This window comes from Lotus japonicus, chromosome 5, assembly GCF_012489685.1.
Source record: "Lotus japonicus ecotype B-129 chromosome 5, LjGifu_v1.2".
Classification (NCBI taxonomy): Eukaryota; Viridiplantae; Streptophyta; class Magnoliopsida; order Fabales; family Fabaceae; genus Lotus; species Lotus japonicus.
In genome coordinates, this window is record NC_080045.1 from 44257989 (window position 1) to 44279306 (window position 21318).

At 35.8% G+C, this 21318-nt stretch overlaps 2 protein-coding genes across 2 annotated transcripts; one reads left to right on the plus strand and one right to left on the minus strand.

Annotated features, from left to right (window-relative positions):
- The first annotated feature begins 283 nt into the window (after window positions 1-283).
- LOC130721277 (protein indeterminate-domain 12-like) lies at window positions 284-4439 on the plus strand. The gene is made up of 3 exons (XM_057572041.1): window positions 284-883; window positions 1254-1650; window positions 3510-4439. The coding sequence occupies exons 1-3, from the start codon at window positions 712-714 to the stop codon at window positions 4261-4263; spliced, it is 1323 nt and encodes a 440-aa protein (XP_057428024.1). The 5' UTR covers window positions 284-711; the 3' UTR covers window positions 4264-4439.
- Window positions 4440-10237: 5798 nt separating this feature from the next.
- On the minus strand, window positions 10238-18873 carry LOC130717752 (lysine-specific demethylase JMJ31). Its single transcript, XM_057568105.1, has 15 exons — window positions 18724-18873; window positions 18556-18633; window positions 18383-18466; window positions 18118-18288; window positions 17905-17973; window positions 17672-17798; window positions 17215-17287; window positions 16897-17013; window positions 15743-15862; window positions 15597-15615; window positions 14960-15035; window positions 14519-14832; window positions 12317-12432; window positions 12123-12216; window positions 10238-10877 (listed from the first exon to the last, which is right to left on the minus strand). The coding sequence occupies exons 1-15, from the start codon at window positions 18811-18813 to the stop codon at window positions 10809-10811; spliced, it is 1617 nt and encodes a 538-aa protein (XP_057424088.1). The 5' UTR covers window positions 18814-18873; the 3' UTR covers window positions 10238-10808.
- Between the last annotated feature and the right edge of the window lie 2445 nt (window positions 18874-21318).

Sequence of the window (21318 nt, forward strand, 5' to 3'; positions counted from 1 at the left end):
TTTTTACCAATGCTTTTAAGTGTTTTTGTTGAATTTATCGGGACTAAATCTAGATTTAAACACACTTCTTTGGTCTGCCACTGTCATCATCGCCTTTTTTCCCCTACCTGATATTTACAAATTCACAGTTATTGAATTTCTCTTTCCCCACTCAAATATATTTGAGGGAAATAAAGTTGAGGAGGAAAAATGAAATATCTTCCAATTTTAGATTTTATTTATTGCATGGGGATTCTCTTGATGAATTCCACACAGATAAACACACGCATACATATATACACAAATAGAGATTGGAAAGGGATGTGTTTGAAATAGTTGTGCAGAGTTTGCTCAGAGACATGCATTCCATGGCCTCTAGATAGCGACTTCAAAAATAATCCACCACCACCATCATCATCCTCTCTTCACGAGATTAAATAATTTTTGTTCTTCTTAATTTCTTCTTAGCAGAAAGTGAATGATGCCTTTTTATGTCTCTGTGTCTCTGCCACCTGTTCCCTTGCAAGGTTCTTCATAATTATTAGTAGTAGGATTTTCCACTTCTTGGTTCACCCGAAGGTGCAAAAGTTGCTACCACGAACCAAAGTAGTGAATATATAGCTAGCATTTGAAGCAAACAAACAAACAAAGAAACCAATGCATTAGAATATAGTATCTTTGCTTTTCCTTCTCTTTTTTCCTCCAAGTTGGAGTTTTTCTTCAAAGCCAAAAATGTTCCCTGCAGTTATGTCCAATTCTAATTCTTTGTCTGAAGAAGCCCCTGTCTCTTCTGCTGGTACAAGAACTCAGGACTTTAGTAGATTAAATCACCTAGTCTCAACCATTAATTCCCCACAGCAGCCTCATAAGATCAAGAAAAAGAGAAGCCTCCCTGGAAACCCAGGTAGTAACAACTTTTTGTTCATAATCTCCTTACATATCCCTTCAATTCAACGTTTGTTCAATTATGGTACTAGAAGCTACTCACAAAAGTTTCTTCTCATAACTAATTTTTGCTTTAGTATCAATTGTGGAAAATTTTCTAAACATGTAGTAATAATTTTGTCATGTGTTTGATATGGTGTGTTCTCAAACTTCTTCCCATAATTGATTTTGGCTTCAGAATCCATTGTACAAAAATTCGCAACCATGTGCTAATTTTGTCAAATGTTTGATATGGTGTGTTTTCAAGCGTCTTCCCAAAAAAGTTAATCTTAGAATTTTTTCCAAACATGTATTAATTTTGTCAAATGTTTGTTATGGTGTATTTTCAGACCCAGATGCTGAAGTGATAGCTTTATCCCCCAAGACCCTTCTAGCTACCAATAGATTTGTGTGTGAGATCTGCAACAAGGGTTTCCAGAGAGACCAGAACCTTCAGCTTCATAGGAGGGGACATAACCTCCCATGGAAGTTGAAGCAAAGGAACAGCAAAGATATCAAGAAGAAAGCCTATGTTTGTCCAGAGCCTTCATGTGTTCACCACAACCCAGCAAGGGCTCTTGGGGATCTTACAGGAATTAAGAAACACTACTGCAGAAAACATGGAGAGAAGAAGTGGAAATGTGACAAGTGCTCAAAGATCTATGCTGTTCAGTCAGATTGGAAAGCTCACTCTAAAACCTGTGGTACTAGAGAGTATAGATGTGATTGTGGAACCCTTTTTTCCAGGTATTAGATATAGCAGACTCATATCAGCTAACAATTTTGAAGTACCGAATTTTTAACTATATATGCTTTATTAAATCCATTCATTTGTTGTTCGAGCATGTTCAGATCGGCTTCTCTTTCTTCATATAATTTTCATATCCAAAAGTTACTTACAGAAACTTCTTCCCAAAATTTATCTAGATTTTATATTCAATTCTAAAAGGATTTTCTAAGATACACTTCATTAGTTTTAATTTAGATGAGTTTAGCCATATACTTCTTTATTCATCAAAGTCATATCAATAATATGTTTCAGTTTCTCTTCTTTTAAGATTAAGAAGCTACTTAAATAAACCTTTTTTAAAAAATTGATTATGATTTTAAAATTAATTATAGAAGAATTTTCAAACATGCACTTAAACATGAGAAGAGTCTCATATTATGTCAAAAAGGTCTCTCAAGTTTTTTTGGGTGGATCTTTGTCCTTACATGAGAATGGTTAAGCTCATCAGTCTCTCTTGGAATTTATCCCTGCTATAAATGCTTGAATGCTATGGCAGAAAGTGGACACAAGCTAATACAAGTGTCTAATTGCAAGAGAGACTGAAACTTGACCTGATTGTGAATCCTAAAACTTCCAAATGAATGTGAGGCAGCAACAAAAAACACAATCCACACATTTTTTGTTTTTTTTCTACTGTGCTATATCTGTGACTCAATAGCAGTTTTGTTGTTTTTATTAGCCTCATGATGCATGCAATTGCATGTCTGCTCGGCATGAACAGCATGATGTGTGTACAAAATTAAATCTACATAAAAATTCCAAGTGTGTCAGAGAGTTCTCAATTGTGTTGTAGACTTCTACTCTCTCTCTCTCTCTCTCCTCACATATGTGTGTACATGGAGGGGCTGCAGTCTCTAAGAAAATGATGAACATCTATTTTCGTCTACTGAAAAGTAAAAAGAAGTATATATAATTAATTAATGTAGTTGGAAAAATTGTGATGATTTCTTACTTTTTCTCAATTTCATTATTTTATTGAAAAAGCCATTTTCCTCTGGGCTCTCATCATTGTGAAGTCTGGTAAATCTGAAAAAAATCTGATATGCTAAGTTGCTTTCTACTAACTAGCTTCATAATTAGTGGATACATGCATGAGATTCATCTTATTGCTTATCTTTAGTGTGGTGCATGAGCTAGTTTCCCAAGATTTATCACACCAGTAATCTGTCCATAAATCATGAGGGCATATCCACCGGTTGCACCATTAATCATTTCTGGTCTCTATCTATCTCTCTCTCCTACTTTAAATTTGACCCAGCAATTCATGTCCCCTTTAAGTTGATCAATGTTTTTGGGACACTTGAATCCGTGTGGACTCTACTATACACCCTCTCCCATGCAGCATGATATCCCTCACCTTTTCGCCAAAGGGGCACATTCCACAAGGACGTAATAAGTCTCTATTATGTAAACTTCACATTTACATGCTCAACCTCTTAATATTACTAATTTAAAGTTAAAATGACCACCGATTCCCTTCATTCCCGGCCCGGGTAATTGAACTTACAAATATACGGTGTAGTGCAAACATCTAATAGATACTGTCTCATATCTTTTCTTCATTTCTCACTTTAAATGTTTGAATGTCTGTATTAAGCCGATATTTACAAATCATTTTCCATGTTCAAATTCAATCTTCTACTTGTTATTGAATAAACCAATACTAAAACTTTTCTTTCATGTGTTAATTCATGTCTTTTTTTTTCAATCTTTTTGGTCAATTCCAAATATAAATGTGGGGTATGTAGTATTTTCTTCTACATTATTACTGATAATACAAACATGCATTTGTCCTTTTTTATGTTAAAAAATGCAGGAAGGACAGCTTCATAACTCACAGAGCATTCTGTGATGCATTGGCTGAAGAAAGTGCAAGAATGTCAGCAAACCAATCAACCACCACCACAACCACCAACCCATTAGTCCAATCTCTCTTCCTTTTCCCAACCCAACAACAACAAAATATCCAAAACCACATGAATCCCTGGTTCCCATCTCAACAAGAAAACCCTAACCCTAGCAACCTTGCTCCCCTTACAACCACCCTCCACCACAACATCAAGCCTGAAGCTCAAAACTTCCACCTCTCTTCTTCTTCTCCCACATTCCTTCACCACCCCAAGACCATCATAGCCTCCCCCCCCTTCCGTGACCTCCACGTTCCAGCCACGTCGCCGTACCTCTCAGCCACCGCCCTGCTCCAGAAGGCTGCGACCTTTGGCGCTGCCGCCATCACAGGCCAACATGCTCCTCCTCATCAGCTCAGCATGAGTGAGTTCGGATCAGTGACGACTCAGCTCGACTCGGTGGTGCCTGACCACTTCATCAACGTGAGAGGGATCAAGAACGGCGACGACCGCCACACCAGGGACTTTCTAGGCCTGACCGGGGATGGTAACGGAGGCGCGGTTGATGTTAGCGTTGGCGTGAAGGATATGCTAACATTCACGGGGGTCGATTACCAACAGCCACATTATAACGAGCACAACCACAACTCGTTGTTCAAGTCGCAACAAGGTTTTGGATTAATTAGGACAACTACTGCCCCTGAGTCTTGGGGGAATTGTTAGAAACAAACAAGAGAGTGATGCCAAAAATTCAGGGGTATAATGGGCAACCCAATTTTCACCTTATTAATGAGCTTGTATTTTCACCTTTGAACCACATTTGATGCATGTTTGGAAATGGTTTTATGATTAATTTTAAATCTAAAGTTACTTTCAATAAGAAGCTCATTTCACTTCTAGTGTTGAACTAATTAGTTGTTGTCATTTATTTTCTATATATGTAGTATAAAATGCACCTAGGTAAGCTTGCAATGCATATGCATATTAATGTGAAGTATAAAGTTTTGTTTATTACTATTCATATTTATGTAACTGAGGCAGACAGTGACTCCATGTGTAATGAACAGATGGAGTTGAGAAGCGTGACGATGGATGGTGTTGTCAGTGTGCAAACAGAGAAAATGTCACATGCAAAATTATAATGATTGGTCCTTTTGTTTTTGCATTGCTACCTACGTCCTATCTTTGTCTTGACAGCTTTATCTCTTGCTACAAGCGAAAATTGGCTTTTTGGTATATCTCCTTTTTCATTCCAATCGAAGTGTTTAATTTAGTAGAATTCTCAGTTTCGTGAAGCTAATTAATTCTACGTTTGGTTTGGATGTAAAATGAACGAAAGAGGAAACAAGATGTTTGGGGTCACCTCCCCAATTCGGGGAGTTCTTCCTTTTCTAGAGAGGCTTTTTCCTCTGTTTTGTTGATGTTTTTCTCTCCCTATTAAGTGAGTTTACTACCACATTAGGCAGTTTTGGCACCCAAATAAGTGAGATTTTTCATGTTTTATTAAAAGTATTTATTTAAGAATTATTTTACGTACTTTAAAAAGTTTAAGCAGCTAAATACACATTTTTAATATTAGTGACTAACTGTTCAAAAAAAATTAGTGATTAAGTCGCAAGTGACCTAAGGGAGCTATTTTGTTTTTGGCGTTTGTTGTGGTACTTTAAGCCAGATCAAGGTATGGTACCCAAAATAATGTGTACCAATAAATATACATGTTCTGATTGAGTCATATATGCTCTGAATGATGTGTACCAATTAAAAATATGCTCTTAATTTTAAATGCTAATATTATTTTTTTTGAAAGCAAAAGTTTTATTAGATGGAATGGTTGATGGTACAAAAATAACTCAAACAAAGTGAGTATAATCCCCTCCAATATTACACACAAATACCTAAAAATCAAATTGCTCAAGTGCGCCCAATGATATAACTTTAGAAATCTAGCACCTAATAAACACCTACCCTGCATAAAATGCAGGAAAAAACCACGAGCGGCATTAACAAGGTCTAAAACCGGATCAAGCATTAAATGACCAATGAGAAGGAGCATATGTCGGGGACCGAGAAAAAGCAAAGAAACGCCACAAAACCCAACAAAAACAGAGCTCCTCTCGCTACTGGAGGGGACACGAATCAGCACAGGACTTCAACCGGAAAGCGAAAGCATAAAAACCTAAGGGGGACAAACTCGACAACGACCCCGAACAGCACACGATCGGCTCAAAACTTTACCACCTTCACCGCCGACCTCGAGCAATACTCCAGAGCCCAAAGCCCAAAACAGATCCATGAGTCCATGACTACAAACAACATTACACCGGCTGCACCTTGCCTTCGGTCATAACTCCACCTTGCAACACCTCACGGGCAGATTTGGAAGAATCCTCAAATCTGCCGCCGACACCAAAGTTGCAAAAAGGTGGAAGAAAATTAACAACATTCAGCACTCTGAAGACACCAAAGTGAAACAATACCCACAAACACAAAATGGTGATGTATTCTGTAGCAAGATCTTCACAACCTCATCAGAGCAAGATGTATGTTGAGATACATTTAAATATTTAATTTAGAAGCAAGCCTACTTGAGGAACTTGAACGTGATAAGTACTCATCTGGCCTTGGCTTTCAGTTCCTCAAACTTGTCACCATCTAAATTGTGTAATGAGAACATGATGATTCTTTGGCACATCTTTGACAAGCCCATGCCTCGCTGGATCCCAATTTTTAATATTTGACCCCATTCTTCAATTCCATGTCAGGAAGAATTTCACACAACCTTCTCTTCAATTGCAAAAGCATGCTCCTCCATCCGCACATCATAGCTTAGGAAGAGCGAAAGCAGCACAAATCCTAAACATAGCAAGAAGATTATTATCATTATTTGCAAAGTAATCTTTCAGACAGTTCCCAACTCTTCTTCTCTGCTGCATTGTCAAAAATTTGTTTCAAAACAAGGGTGTCGGACACTATCGTTTTCATCTTTTGCCGGTCATAATCTTCAGGTGTCGCCCTCTCTATCATCAATAAACCTTGACGGCTAAAACTCTATTTCACATGACAATAATCTACTAAATCACTTAATGCGAGTATCATATCCAAAATAATTTTTGGGTACCACATAATTCACCTTTGTTTTTTCCCCTGAATTTATTATTATCCATCCATTCAACAAGCTAAAATGCATCGCATCGGGTTTGGCAGTGTAGTTCGAGATGACCGAAGCTGCTAGATCTTTGGTGTTGTGGGCCAAGAGCTTGGAAGAAGCGCGTTCGTGGCGGTGAAGAATGGCTTGAGCGCAGCCTGGGATAGGGGATTTCGACAAATTGTGTGCGAGTCAGATAATGCAGAGTTAATGTGTGCCCTTGGAGAAGAGAACTCGGAGCAGTTTGTAGCCCACCTGCAGCAGATAAAAGAATTACAGCAGAGGAACTGTGAGGTGGAGTTCCATTAGATTCCTAGAGAGTGCAATATGGTTGCGGATTGTCTCGTGAAGACTGGTCTTTGGGATCCTTCATCGGTGGTTAGGATTTTAGAGGTTCCCATGTTGAGTTAGAGACTCTCGTGTTGAGTGAATCTTTGCTGGCTCCTTAGTTTTACCTTTCCGATGGAGGAAAAAAACAAGAGAAAAATGATGATGCACCGACAGTGTAAAGTTTTTTTACATCGTTAACCAATCAGATTTTAAGGATGTGTCACGTCAATTAATGAAATTAAATAAAAAAATGTATTTTCTCACATCCTTACAATCTGATTGGTTGACGGTGTAAAAAAACTTTATACCGTCGTTGCATAAAAATTAAACTCAAAAAACAAGCTAAAATGCGTGTCAAATAATTAAGACTTTATATACCATGGATAATGGAAAAATTGATCACAATAAATTTTGACAATGATCAATTTTGACTTTATTTAACCCTTGCAAATTTATTTAACATTTAAATTAACATATTACAAATAAAATATATTGAAAAAATGGTTCACTGGCTGACTAATTTTGACTATGACTATAAATTTACCGTCAAATAACTACGTATAGTGTTTTGGTCCCTATTTTATTGAAAAATATAGGTTTTAATCCCTCTTGTTTTTTATTTGACTTTCAATATATTTTCAAAGTAGTCATGCTGGTTTTAGTCTTTGAGAGGACTCCTGCCAAAAGAAAAAAAGAAAAAAACAACTTCGAGAACTATTTTTAGTTAATTTCAGTCCTATAGAAGTTATTTTTTCTTTTGATGTTGGTGATAATAGGTAGAAAGTAAGTGAAATTAACCACCATAATCTGTACAATGGTAAATTGTAAAGTGTGGCATAATGTTTAGCTCATTTCATCCCGTAATTATAAGATTAGAGGTTCGATCATCGCCTCTGAAAATGCATAATTTCTATAATAATTTAGTCCTAGTCACGGTCCGGGTTAGCTAAGGAGCGAGTGATGTAGATTGTCCAGCTTGTGATTAAGAAGTTACGCCATTTTGGATTTAGCAGCTAAATGCCAAAGGCCTTCATATCCTTAGCTTTTGGCTCTATCGGTGACATGCAATACTTGGCTCCACACTAAGGTCAAGTAGACAATTATTATTTCAAGTTAAATTCACCTAAAGAATTTGTATGCATGATATATGGACGGAAACAGCTCATCTTTGCTCTTTGGTCAATTCCAAATCTGAACCCGTGAGTCTATGAGGTCACTATGTAATTGTAATAATCATTCCTTAAACTAATTTATGGGAAAATTGAAAAAGGTGAAAAGATAAAGCTAACAAAGTTAACAATTCCGAGCAGGCAAGCAAAGAAAGAAAGCATTTCTACATACAAGAATGTGTTCATTCATAGCAAAAATTATTTTTGATTCATTCCATTTGAAACGAAGATAGCAAACTCAAACCAATTGCGGTTTAGCAACTTTGGGAAAACTGGGGCTGGCCATATTCATTGCCTAAAAGCAGTAACCAAATTCCAATAAATTCTTTTCCTAAGTCACTTTTTCTTTTGAGGGATTAATGGAAAATGTGGATAGTTTTGAGGCTTTTCTAAAGAGGAGTAAGGGAGGCTCCCAAACCTGCAGTCTTATAAGCGTGAGTGAAAAGGCAAAATAAGGTCACGGTGTATGTATATTTGTGCGGAGTGTGATGGTGGTCCGGTACACAATAGGGTGGTAATCAATTAAAACAAAAAGAGAAAAAAATAATAAAGGGAAAGGCTTAAAAATAAATGTCAACGGTTATGAAAAAAATGCATGCATGATATTGTGTAGCTTTTATTTTTTGGGTGCAAATGATATTGTAGCTTTGAAAGTTTGAATTACAGTTCTCAGTCTTCTTTACTTTGAGCCCTTTATGAAATTTTGTGCCCTCCAACCTCTTGCTCACCCCACAAATCATAGCTTTGGTTACAGCTAAATTCCAAGGCAAGTCAACATTAGTGAAGAAGATATATGCTAGTATAACATAAAGTGTAGTATATAATGTTTAGCATGAGTTGCCAATTTTCAGTTCAACGATCCTAAATGAGTGTGAACATAATTTTTTTTTTTTTTTTATAAGCGAGTGTGAACATAATTGACAGATAGTCATATAGCGTGTTAGGTTTTGTATTTAGAGCCCTAATAATCACTTTTGATAAGAAGTTTCAAACTGCAGCCTAACAAATAAAAAACCACTTTCATACTCTTCAAATGGGAAAGCCACATCAAGTATGAAAGCTAGAGGAAGTGTCTAATAAAAACCCAAACAAATACATAATTGTTGCCATTTATTAAGGTTGTCATTAAAGTTGAGCTTCCGTGATCTATCTACAAGCTAACAAAAGGAATATAAAAAGTTCAGTGTCACTAAAACTCGTCATCCTCACTCACTGCAAGAGACTAGGGGAAGGAAAAGAGCATGGGGATTAACGAAAGAAGGTGGCGTTGGGTTTTATGGTATATCCAGGTTTTGGGTGTTATTTTGTATATCCTAGCTTTTAGAAAGTATATTTATAAGTTGCAGCAGGGTTAAGGTACAATATATCCCATTTGCCTACTTAAAGAGACTTCCTCTTTTCCAAATCCCTCTGCAGCAGAGAAAGAGACAAACTAAAAGTCTCTTCTATTCCCTCTCCCTTCTTCTTTCTCTCTCAACATACCTACCTGCATATGTCATCTTCCACCAGGGAATCTCACCTCAACTCAACAAGCTAGCCTTCCTTTTTTTTCATCTTTTTCTCCCTTACAGTGCTAATCATTACCTGAACTTTATTTTCACTGCTATTTACCCTTTTTCCTTCTCCTGCAAAATCCTCACACGAAACCATTCACTCTCCAAAATGGACAGTGATATGCTTAGATCATTCATAATTGTATCTTAAACAGTGACATTTTGACTCACTTTTTTTTCTTATTTTTTTTCTTTTCTTATCACATCACATATCATATTTTTCCCCTTTGTTTCTTCTATTTCACTCTCCGGGTGAACTTTAAATTGAGGTGTGAATAGATCATTTTCTTCAGAAAGAAATAACTTTGATATACTCATAATAATTTTCTTTCCACCCTAAAATCACCTCTTCTTTTCTTCCAATCTCAATATTCTTTTCCAATCAACATCACTTATAATATATCTCACTTCTCTCTTTTATTTCTTCAAGGTAGAAGTTGAAATAGGGTATTCATAAAATATTAGTGAGAAAGAAAAGTGGGAAAGAGACATGAGAAATATAAGGTGTGAAAATATCCAAGTTGTAAAAAAGATAACAGCATGCTGGTACCATCAAAACTGAACGTGATGATGCAGATTCTTCCTCGACTGGTATTACGACCAATAATTTGTCCAATTCGGCTATCTAAAGCAGGTCATGATCTGGCCCTTTGTTTTAAATGAAGACCATGCTTTCTTTCAGGCATAGAATCACCCCACACTCAAGGTTACACAAAAATATTCAGGGTGAAACAATAATCATACTGAGGAACATTATTTTGGTATTGTGATCACTAGGCATTTTTTTTATCTAAGGAAACAACCAGATGGGGTCAAATTATCAATACAAAAGTTTTTCATTTGGCTAAGTTAATTCAGCACATTAACCAGATACCGCGCATACAACTGGTTTTATATACAACAGAACATTTTCTTGGGGTCAAATTAGTGATGATCATCTTCTGAACAGTAAAGTGAGATCCAAGTACCGAGCCTGACGAAGAAAAACACTGGTTTCAAATATGCATCATTTTACACTCTGGAGATACATGGTGGGCCAATTCATGCAGAAGGTTCACTTCACTTAGCATCTCATCTGACCCCTGGCTTTGAGCTTTCTAGATTCACTCCCACAAATTTGTCCAATACATTCTTAAATGCCTGAGTCATAAAAAAAAGGAAAGATATGAACAGAAAATGAATATTTCCATTCCATGGGCTTCAAAAGTATGCACATTTCTTCAAGTAGTTTAATATCTAATAAAATTGGCTTTGATTAGTTTAACTAACACACTTTGCATTTAAATGACTGTGTATTTGTCTGAACTACAAAAATTAATAACCAGCTGCATATTCTCTCATATATGAAAGTGAAACTAAAGTCTCAGTTGCACATGCAGGGCAACCAATGCCAGAGACTCATGCTCTGAAATAATGATGAGGATAGAGACATTTGAAAAGAGAAAAAGATGCCATCATCAAAGTATATTTAGGAAATCGAAATAAAAATACATAAAATTTGAATAAATCAGTCAAAATTGTCTAAATCACTTGATGCAGAGAAATCAAAGAACAGTTCTTCTGGTCAGAAAATCATATTGATTTTGAATCCTTATTGAAAATGACACAAGGAATATGTTATAAATAATAAGGTCAGGCATATAGAAATGTTAACGTACAGGTGTGAATGCAAATGCTAGATGCTAAGTTAGAATAGCAAAAATATGAACTGAAATGCATTTTAAGGTTTAAATAATGAAATATTGCCAAATAGTTGTGGCACAGATGATAGACATGATTTCAACCTCTGTCATGCCCGATTATTTTTCATTTGAGATAGGTAGCAATGGTGAGTGGTGACAAGAATGAGGATAGCCTCCCAGTTTTCTTCCTAGCTTTACCATATAATGAACTAACAACGAAAACATTAATATACTTAAGAGTGTTTCTGGTGTAAATTATGAACAAGGCTTTACCATATCTCAGCACTGCTAAACATTCATGGCTTTAGCAATGAAAATAAAAGGTGTGTAAGAGAAAAAAATTGGATGGATAAACAATTGTGGTTCACTTTCTTTCACCCTACTAACTAGTATTACATGAACCAGTGGACAAAAGAAACGGATGTAAGTCCCCAGTAAAGCTTTTTAAAGTTTGTCAGGCAGCCCCCCGAACAGTTGTATGGAAATACACATGATTGACTTGCTTATTAGCCAAATTATTAAACAGCAAAAAAAATTCAAATGTTTTCATAAATGTTTGAAGTCACAGAATAAGCAACCCTGGGAACCCGTAATACCCGATTAAATATAGAACTAAATTTAGCAAAACAAATAAGTAAATCACCACACTAGAATAGAACATTAAATTCCACAAGATAAATCTAGAGCACAGTGCGGCAATAACCTGTTGATTGAATGACTCCTTTCCTTTTAGAATTGAATTCATTGCTGCAGATTGGTCGTCAAATACACTGTAGAAAACCTCATAGAATCTATTGCTGTAATAACAGAGGTGGCAAAAATATGGATATTATCTTCTTGACAAACAACTACATGAAACACTAATGAAGAAAATACATATTAGAATTTAGAAAGTACCGATCTTCCTCAAGAGTTTGGTGATCCATCTCATCAAATTTCCTTGTAAGAACTTCAGCCCCAACTGGGGAAAGTACATGCAGTACAAGAGCCTCTAAAGTTCTTGGGAAGTTTTGCTGAAAATATTAAACAGTCAAATATGCTTGAAATCAAAAAATAATACAACTATCAGATAAATAGTTACAAACTGGGTTAAAAGTAATTTTAAGTTACAGAAGTAGGATTAGCCTTAGTAGCATTGACAACTAGAAAACTATGGAAAACTAAAAGAAGTAGCCACTAGCCACAGGTCCCCTACCCTAATATGATAAATAAGTGTCTAAATCTCATACAGACCAAGTATCATGTGTAAATAACACGAAAGGTGAAGAAAATGCAGTTTCATTTCAACAACAACAAAGATTTTTTCCCAACTATGAGATCCGCCATTCGATCAACCGACAGCAAAACATGTCCTATAATAAATCATTTCTAATGGAAAATCATTTAAAGTTGAATCTTTCTAATGGTTTGGCCAACAGTTTTCTAGGGTTTCCCTCTACTTCTAACTATTGAACTTTCCTTCATCTTATCTACCCTCCTTACTAAAGCCACTATTTCAAATAGCAAAGATATTCTCATGGTAGTAGAATCACTTGAAATCATTCCCAAAGGAGATGAGAACACAAAACAAAAATATATCTCTTGACTTGCAAAGAAGGACTCCATTGTTATGATCAAGTAAGAATGCCTCATGTCAACTATAACTTTATTTGAAAATGCTAGAAAGTTCTGTCACTGATTGTGAGTCAACATTACACACTCAGACATATACACATTGTACAAAATCAGAGAATCCTTTAAACTTCGGGATTGAAAAGGATAACAGCTGAGATATCTATTCTAGCTATGGAAACTACCATATCAAAGAATAACAGGAAATAAAAAGGACATGTCAATTACAATCCACACTACCTCTCATGCTGAAGCATGTATGTCATATGCATACACACCTTGATACATATATATGCTATTCTAGAACTCCTACAAAATTTGGGGAAGATATCTGGTAGGTGATCCTAGGAACTCGCTGAAGAAGTCTTGATGACACCTTCAAGTATCTTTCTCCAAATGAAAAAGCTTACAAGTTATCACAAACAAGATCCATATCAGTGCAAACCTTCTAGTCTTGAAGCAAGGGTTTTAACTACAAAAGCTCACATTCAGTGAGAGTAATAGCATGATTGATACCCAGCTTCTAGATCTCGCAACAACTGATTGCTTCTTGCATTTCCATGAGATTAGATTCCCTCTAATAAAAACACAATACTTGATTTAGACCCCTGCCACCAGCATCCACAGCTCAATTTACATCTGAATATCCAATAGTATCTGGGTGACCCAACCAACCCTTTTTCAAGCGATCCTTTAATGTACTTCGAACAACTTCATCCCAATGACTATCACAAGGAAAATAGAGGAACTAACAACATTGACAAGAAAAGATATATCTGATCTTGCTATAGTTGATAGTTAAATTTTCCCACTAATCTTTTATACTTGCCTAAGAAATATGATCAAGATATTATAAGATATATTTTTTCTTTTCTAACACTCTCCCTCCACCTAAAGCTTACTTAGCTTTTAGTTTGTTACAAAACTATTCATTAGAAAAAGAAAAACTAAGAGGGGTCTAGCTGATTATTTGGCAAGGACAAACTGATTCTCTAAGATTGTTGCGGGCCAGTTGATTTAGCGAACAAAACTATACAGTGAACTAGGCTGAAAGACCACAAATCAGGGGGACATGCGCTAAATAATGGGCCAGTAACAGTACACCCAAAACCAAAACAAAGCTGAGACAACAGCAAACCAGCAGCAGCAAAATAGGAACACCTAAACAGAGAAAACAAAGCAGCTTGATGCTACACAAAACCATGAAACAGAGAAGACAAAACGCTCAAACACAGTACAAGTACTCAAATTAGGAAAATACAAGGAAACTACCATACCAAAGAATAACACGAAAGAATCATGGACTAACTGTAACTAAAACACCCTAGGTTCAAAAAATCATGGACAAGTCAGTTACAACTTACAACTTAAAATCAATATCTTAGTCTAACCATAATTAAAACACCCTAGGCTGAAAGTACCAAGAAGTGCAAAAAGACCAACAAACTTTTCTAAAGTATGCAAGCTTTGTAGGTAATACAAACTCACTGCCATAGCGAGAAAGGCATATTGGAGAGTGTCTGGTTCAACTTCCCATAGAATTTTAGCAACTGGATCATCTTTCAAGTCATCAGTCACTATCTCACATTTATCATTCCCTACAAGTTGACAATCATTTATAGTGGTTGACAATGACTGCTGATCCTGGCTGGCACTAACACTGTTGTGAACCAAAGACACAAGTTCATGAAGCACCTGGACTGCAGCAGGTTCTAGTTTTAGCAACGTGTTCCCCTCTTTAAGTCTTTTCTCCTTTAAATGCATCCCTTTCAACATCTGAGAATAGTTTTCACCAGCATGATCTGATAATCAGATTATCAAGATCAGTTAAACAGCCACAGGCAAAAAGATAAGCTGGAAATTTATTTTTCTTTTAAGCAGAAAATTGTAGAAAATAAATACATCAATACCATCACCTAAATAACTTACTTTCTTGTCCATTGTTAGGCAGCTTGTATTCAAACGTCCTAGTTTTCCCCCTCCCCAACTTGAGCAGTAGCTGGTCCTGTCCTATATTGCAAAAATATGTCACAAGCCCATTACAAAAACTTCTAAACTTTGATGAAGGAGAAAAGCAACAACTAGATAATTAATCAACCAACTTTGATAAGTTAGAAAAATGACAGATTGCCTCCCCTCTCCAAATTCAAGAACAAAATTTAAGAGATAATGATGGATGATCAAAAGATCTATGCTTACTACTTCATCAACTACGACTCAAACTTGGCAACAAAAAAATTCTGAAAAATAAGTACCAATTCATACACCAATCAACTTTATACAAACAAGTGATACTTTATGCAAAAAAAAGGAAAGCAAAGAATAGCAGTTAAACAAGCAACACATCTGAAGAATTTTGAAAAAGGGAACTATTTATATATGAAAGCATATGCAGATGTGTACACCAGTAAGCTAATAAAAAAAGAAAAACTAAAATATCAGCTTTCTGCAATATCTATCCTTCAAACCCCACCACCCATCAAGTGGAGAAAAAGAGTAAATAAAAAAGGAAGCCTTTATTTAAATGTTTTCTGCAGTAAATGAAATATTAAAGTTAAGAACATACCATTTCTTTGTCAATCAGTCTTTGAATGTATCCATAGGATCAACAGGCAAATGATATTTGAAAAGAAAAATAACAACATTCGAAAGTCAGTTTAACAATAAGTATCTATTCAATGAGAATTCTTAAAAGAACTACATAACCAATACCTTCTCAATATTCTGCGCAAATAATAAGCATCCATGTGCTCTGACATGCAAGACATTAAGTTGGATTTCCACCAAAAGTTAATAGCAATGGTCAAATCATCACTATCTACCTGGTGGAACCTATAGCAAAAATAGATATAATGAAGCTAATGATATATAACAAAGAAGACTAAGACAATTAAGAAATTCATAGAGCAAATGAAATGTAAATTTTCGATGGACATCAATGACGGGCAATATGGTAATAGCATTTTAAACACCAAACATATAGACATGAAAAGAAAATATGCTGGCATGTCAAGAAGTGACAAATGAAGCATGCACTACACATATAAGTTTAAGTAACATAAGTTATGAAAAACGATCAATAAATGAAAAGAATTTTTAATAGCACTTAACATATAATTAAATTTTGTATCATTAGGAATTATTTACACTCTAATGGCACAATTATCTTTAGTAAGTGTTTTATCTCAAGGAACAAAATAATGGAAATGGGATCCATCTGGATGGTTATAAATCAAACACTGCATTTCTGAATGCATCCATTCCACAATTTAAATGATAAGGACAATGATCCTTGAATTGAGGAAAAGGCAATGCAATGCCAAGATATAGAAGTGAAAAAGGCCAGTAGCTCATTTAAAATTGTAGGTTAGTGAAGAAGAACCTTTAAGCCTGCCACAATGTATTCTCAATATAATGATTAAAGATAGTCCATAAACGCACAAAGAAGTGAAAAAACAAAAAAAATAAAACAAAGCAGATCTATATTTACTGTGACAAGCATGGCAGAATGCACATCTTAATCACCTTTATCAAAACCTCAAACAGATCTGCGTAAATTCTTTCCTAGATGCATTTCTGATTTTTTTTTTATTTATTCAGTGTCAGCATTGGCAGAAAACACAAACAAGACTTGGTGAAACCAATGAAAGTTCCAGGCATACATCTGGCATAAACAATACAGATTCTATCACGTCTCTCATTTTCTTCCCTTAACAGAATGCAAGTAAACAATCAGATAAGTTAAAATATTGCCAAGCAACATTCAAGTGTCCTTGTCCAAATCATATAGCCTTTCCCATTTTTCGCTAATTTAGAAGAGGAATAATCTACCCAGAAACATATTTTGACTATGAATTTAGACTTACCAGCCTTCAGGAATGAAAAGGGCATCACCTGCCTCAAGAACAACCTTTTGTGCAAACTCTATCAAGCATTCTGCTCTCGGGTAAATTGAGTAATCAGGGTTTTCCAAAGCAACATAACTGCCACATTAATTTTATGGTGGAAAGGACAAAAGGAAATGTTAGAATATAATAAATGTGTTATGGGCCAGGCTTGTAAAAGTTGTCTTAATCACATACATAGGGAGTCTAACAATCATTGAGTTAGTGCATCCCGACATACAGTAACTCACAATATATCCTCTCTTTTTTCTCAATGTTTGTATTAAATATTAAGCATACCTGTGATTGGATGCCTCCCCATAGATAGGCATTGGGTAGAGTGAGGGACTAGCAGAAGGAGGCCACAATGTAACTGCAACGAATTTGGTTCTGTTAGTTAAGGGAAGAAAGGAGATTGAGGAATGAGAAAGGAAAGGAAAGCAGGGAGGAGGAGGAGGACTGTTTAAAAATAAGCAATGAGTGAAAGAAAAGCCCGGAAAGAATTTTTGCCAAAATCATACATAAAAAAAAAAGTTGACAGGGAGAAACGAAGTAGTTCAGAAACTCAATTATCTATTCTTTATCATCATATTACTTGACATTAACTAGGTTAAGAGATCACTGATCCATGACAAATACTGAAATTTCCTATATAACTGATAGCATTCCTGACAAGGGGCACATCCACCACCACAAAGGGAGAAATTATGCTAGGAGGATTTAATATGATACATCGAGAAGAGTAATATATATAAACCTTGTTTGCGGCCAGAAACTATGCACAGAAGATTGTGGTGTGGATCATAGTGAGTACTTGATCTAGCGTGGGCATTGTTCATCCACAAATTTATAGAAGACAATTCTTTTGTCTCCAAAATAGGAGGCTGCGCTGAATCAGAATTCTATGAGTAAAAATTCCAACGAAGAAAAACAATTGACTACGCAGAACTATCACTACAAACGAAAAATAGCAGGGATAAATGCATTCACCCTCTGAATATCTTCTGATAGGGTTTTCAATTGAACCCTCTCCTGACGATCACTGTTCATAATTGGCACCTGAAGTACATGTCACAAATTCATTTCAAAACTACAGCACCATCACCTCAATTTAAAACAAGTTATTTTTGTCAACAACAATAAAATCCTTTCATGAACCAATTGGCAATGTACAGATTATCTCATACGAGTTAGATTCCGAACCTGAGCTAAATAAATTTGTTCCGGAACATCTTCCAAGGCCAAATCAGCATGCTGTTGCGTATCATGAGTTTCCGCGGCAGGACAATGATCAGTGTGTTGTTGTCCATGCTCACTTTCCATCTGCAACCGTTTCTTGCAAAATGCAAGGAAAGTAGAAAACGGTACCGGAACCTGCAGTGAAACGAAACAGCCGAAATTACAACATGAAATTCACATCATCACCTCATCCCATCCAAAGCACAAAAAAGCACAGAACAGTAATTACCCTCTCATGGCTTCCAAGGTCACCGTAAAATGCAGGCGCGGATGGAGATACCATAGCCTCCACCACGCAATTTCCCACACGCGCCTAGGTTCCAATCAAATGAACATCAGAATTTTCAAAATTTCAATCAATGATAGCATAAGACACGAATTGAAAGATGCAGTGAGTGGAACCTGCAAGTAGTCGAGGCCACCGTTCGCTGGATTCCATTGAGAAAATGCTCCCCAACTCTTGGTGCATCCAGAGAAAACCTATACCAGTTTGAAAAAACGAAAATTCACCAGTTAATCGTGAACGAATGCGCATAACTTGAAGAAGAAGAAGAAGTTGAAGCTGTTTACAGTAGGAACGTTTGAAGGTTCGATCAGAGATTCGAAGTCCTTAGCTGAAGGAAGTTCTTCGAATCTTCGGATTTGAATGCAATCCTCCATGTTCAGAAACTGTTTCTTTCTCGGTTCGTTTGTTTCTGAAGGTGGAACTGGAACTCTTCAGTAATGGTGATTGTTTCATTTGTTTGGGCCTATGGGATGTTCAAAGGCTTTCTGTTCCAATGGGCTTAGCAATGTGAAAGCCCAAAGTAGTTCAATGTGTGATGGATTGAGATTGTCATCACATGATTAGTTTGGCATAGTTGAGAAACTGAAACAAGGTTTTGAGTAATTGTGGGACATGAAGTACATTAGACAAATGAAGTGGTTTAGAGGGGGTGAGAACATGAATTGAACAAGTGTGTTTGGAAATGAATTACCATTCCAATATAGAGGTGATATTGAGTGAAATTCTTTCTTTTAAAATACATTTTACTTTAAGTTGTGAGTGACATGGTGAGAAGCTTACAACTCAATAATCACGTGGGCGCATCATCTTCGAATGTATATGCAACATTGGCTTGAGAAGTTGAGATGAGGATGATGATTAAGGAGACAATTGAGCTTGAAGCCCATTTTAAAAGTATGACAATGACAGTGTTACTCACAAAATTAGCACACGGGAACTAAGGTATTTGAGTTATATAAGACAAATCTACAAACTGGTTTACAAAGTAATTGGAGTAGTATATTGCTTATCTCTTTTTTCTTCTTATTTCTTTCTAAGTATATGTGAAAAACAAGTATCAACCAAACATTTTTCAATAAATACCAAGCATATCATCAGTAAACTAGAAAATGTATAAATAATGATCGCTGTTCTCCATTGAGATTTGAGATATAAAATCACCCTTCGTAATTCAGAAAAATCAATGTTGACCTTGTCATACTCAGGGCTCTTTCGTGTTATAAGGAATCAACACAAATCAATATTTTACCATCTCAATGAGCCAGTACTCAAGCAACAAATTGTGTTGTGACTTGTTCTTACTAGTTACTTTAATTCAAAGAGAAATCAAATGGTTGTCTAAATTGACAAAATCCTCTAGTTAGTTAATTTACTATTTTACGCTAGTAATATTTTCCACCATTTGTGCCTTGTTTGTGACCGATTCCTTGGCTGTTGGCTTCTTTCTGTAGTTGCCTTATTACATTAGGTCTAAGGTCAATCTCTTACCAACCTTGGTTCTATCTACACACACGTGATATTTAAAAATTGAATTGAAAAGATCCAAACTAAACTTAAAATAATCATATAGTTAGTTCGTGATCCATTTAAACTAAATGTGTGGTAGTAAGGAATGATGAAGTTGAAAAATGCTTATTCATTTAATGTGATCGCAAAACCTCAGAAGATCAGTCGCATTACTGTCGATTGTGGGAATATTTTAAAAAATCAAAAAAAAAGTTAAAGATGTAATTCTTATTAGTAACTTCTTCTCAATGAACATTGCCAAAGACCATAATATTTCAACAATGTTATTTTGGTTGAGAAGATAACATGTGAAGAGAGAAAGTGAGAAAAGAAAAACAAAAAGGAGTATATTTTTTGGTCTTCAAAAAAGAGAAATAAAAAGTTGTGGATAATATTTCTTCTCATTTGATTGAAGGTAAAACAAAAAGTATTTCTTTTTGTAAAAATAATATTTTCATTCATAATATTTTTTTTTTTGAAATTATTTTCATTCATAATATACAACATTAGAAATTTATTATCATAAATATATTGTATATAAACATATTATATTAATTTATGATATATGAATATACTTATACTAAATATACTTTTTAACCTAAAAATATGGTGCAGATCTCTCGGTTGAGATGGTGGATCCTGACGGGACTGTGGTGGTGATCCTAGAAGTCATCATGGAACTTCAAGTTCCATGGCGTGGAGGTGTGCCTACAGAAGACACTTTAACACTCAAGTAAGTATTTGAGTGAGAGAGGTTCTCAGAAACTTAGATAGAACTCTAAGTGAAATGCTTATAACGAATAGCATGTTATGTATATGAACGATAGAACATGTATTAATAGGGTTCGAGTCCTTGACGACTGTCTCTGCAAGCGTGGGGGAAGCCCCTCAAACAGGGCGTCTGAGCGAACAAGTGGCCTTGGGCCGCCTTGCCTTGCCTTGTTAATCTCGGTTTTCTAACAGTCAAGCAGACACTGCCAGGCGGCACATTTCCTCTTTTCAGATCCGCCTTGTGGCAGATGCTCAAGTACATGCCTTTTGGTCGGTTGAGATGTCCTTATCCTTAAGCTAGGTGGCTGAGAAGTCGGTCGGAACAACATTTTTGTATGAATATATATGGGTTAAATTAATTAGTTGGTCTTATAGTTTTATTCAATTTGTGAGGTCTCACATGCAAACAAGCTCAAGTGAACGAAGGGTCCCACCCAAGACCTTATGAGAGACAAAAGAATGGGAGAAAGAGGGGTAGACCTAAAAAATCTATTACAAATGAGAAACATCCATCCACCAACAATTAGCGGTGACTAGGGGCTGATGTTACATTCAACGACCAACGCAGCGTCGATTATGTCTAACGTTAATGCCACGTGGGT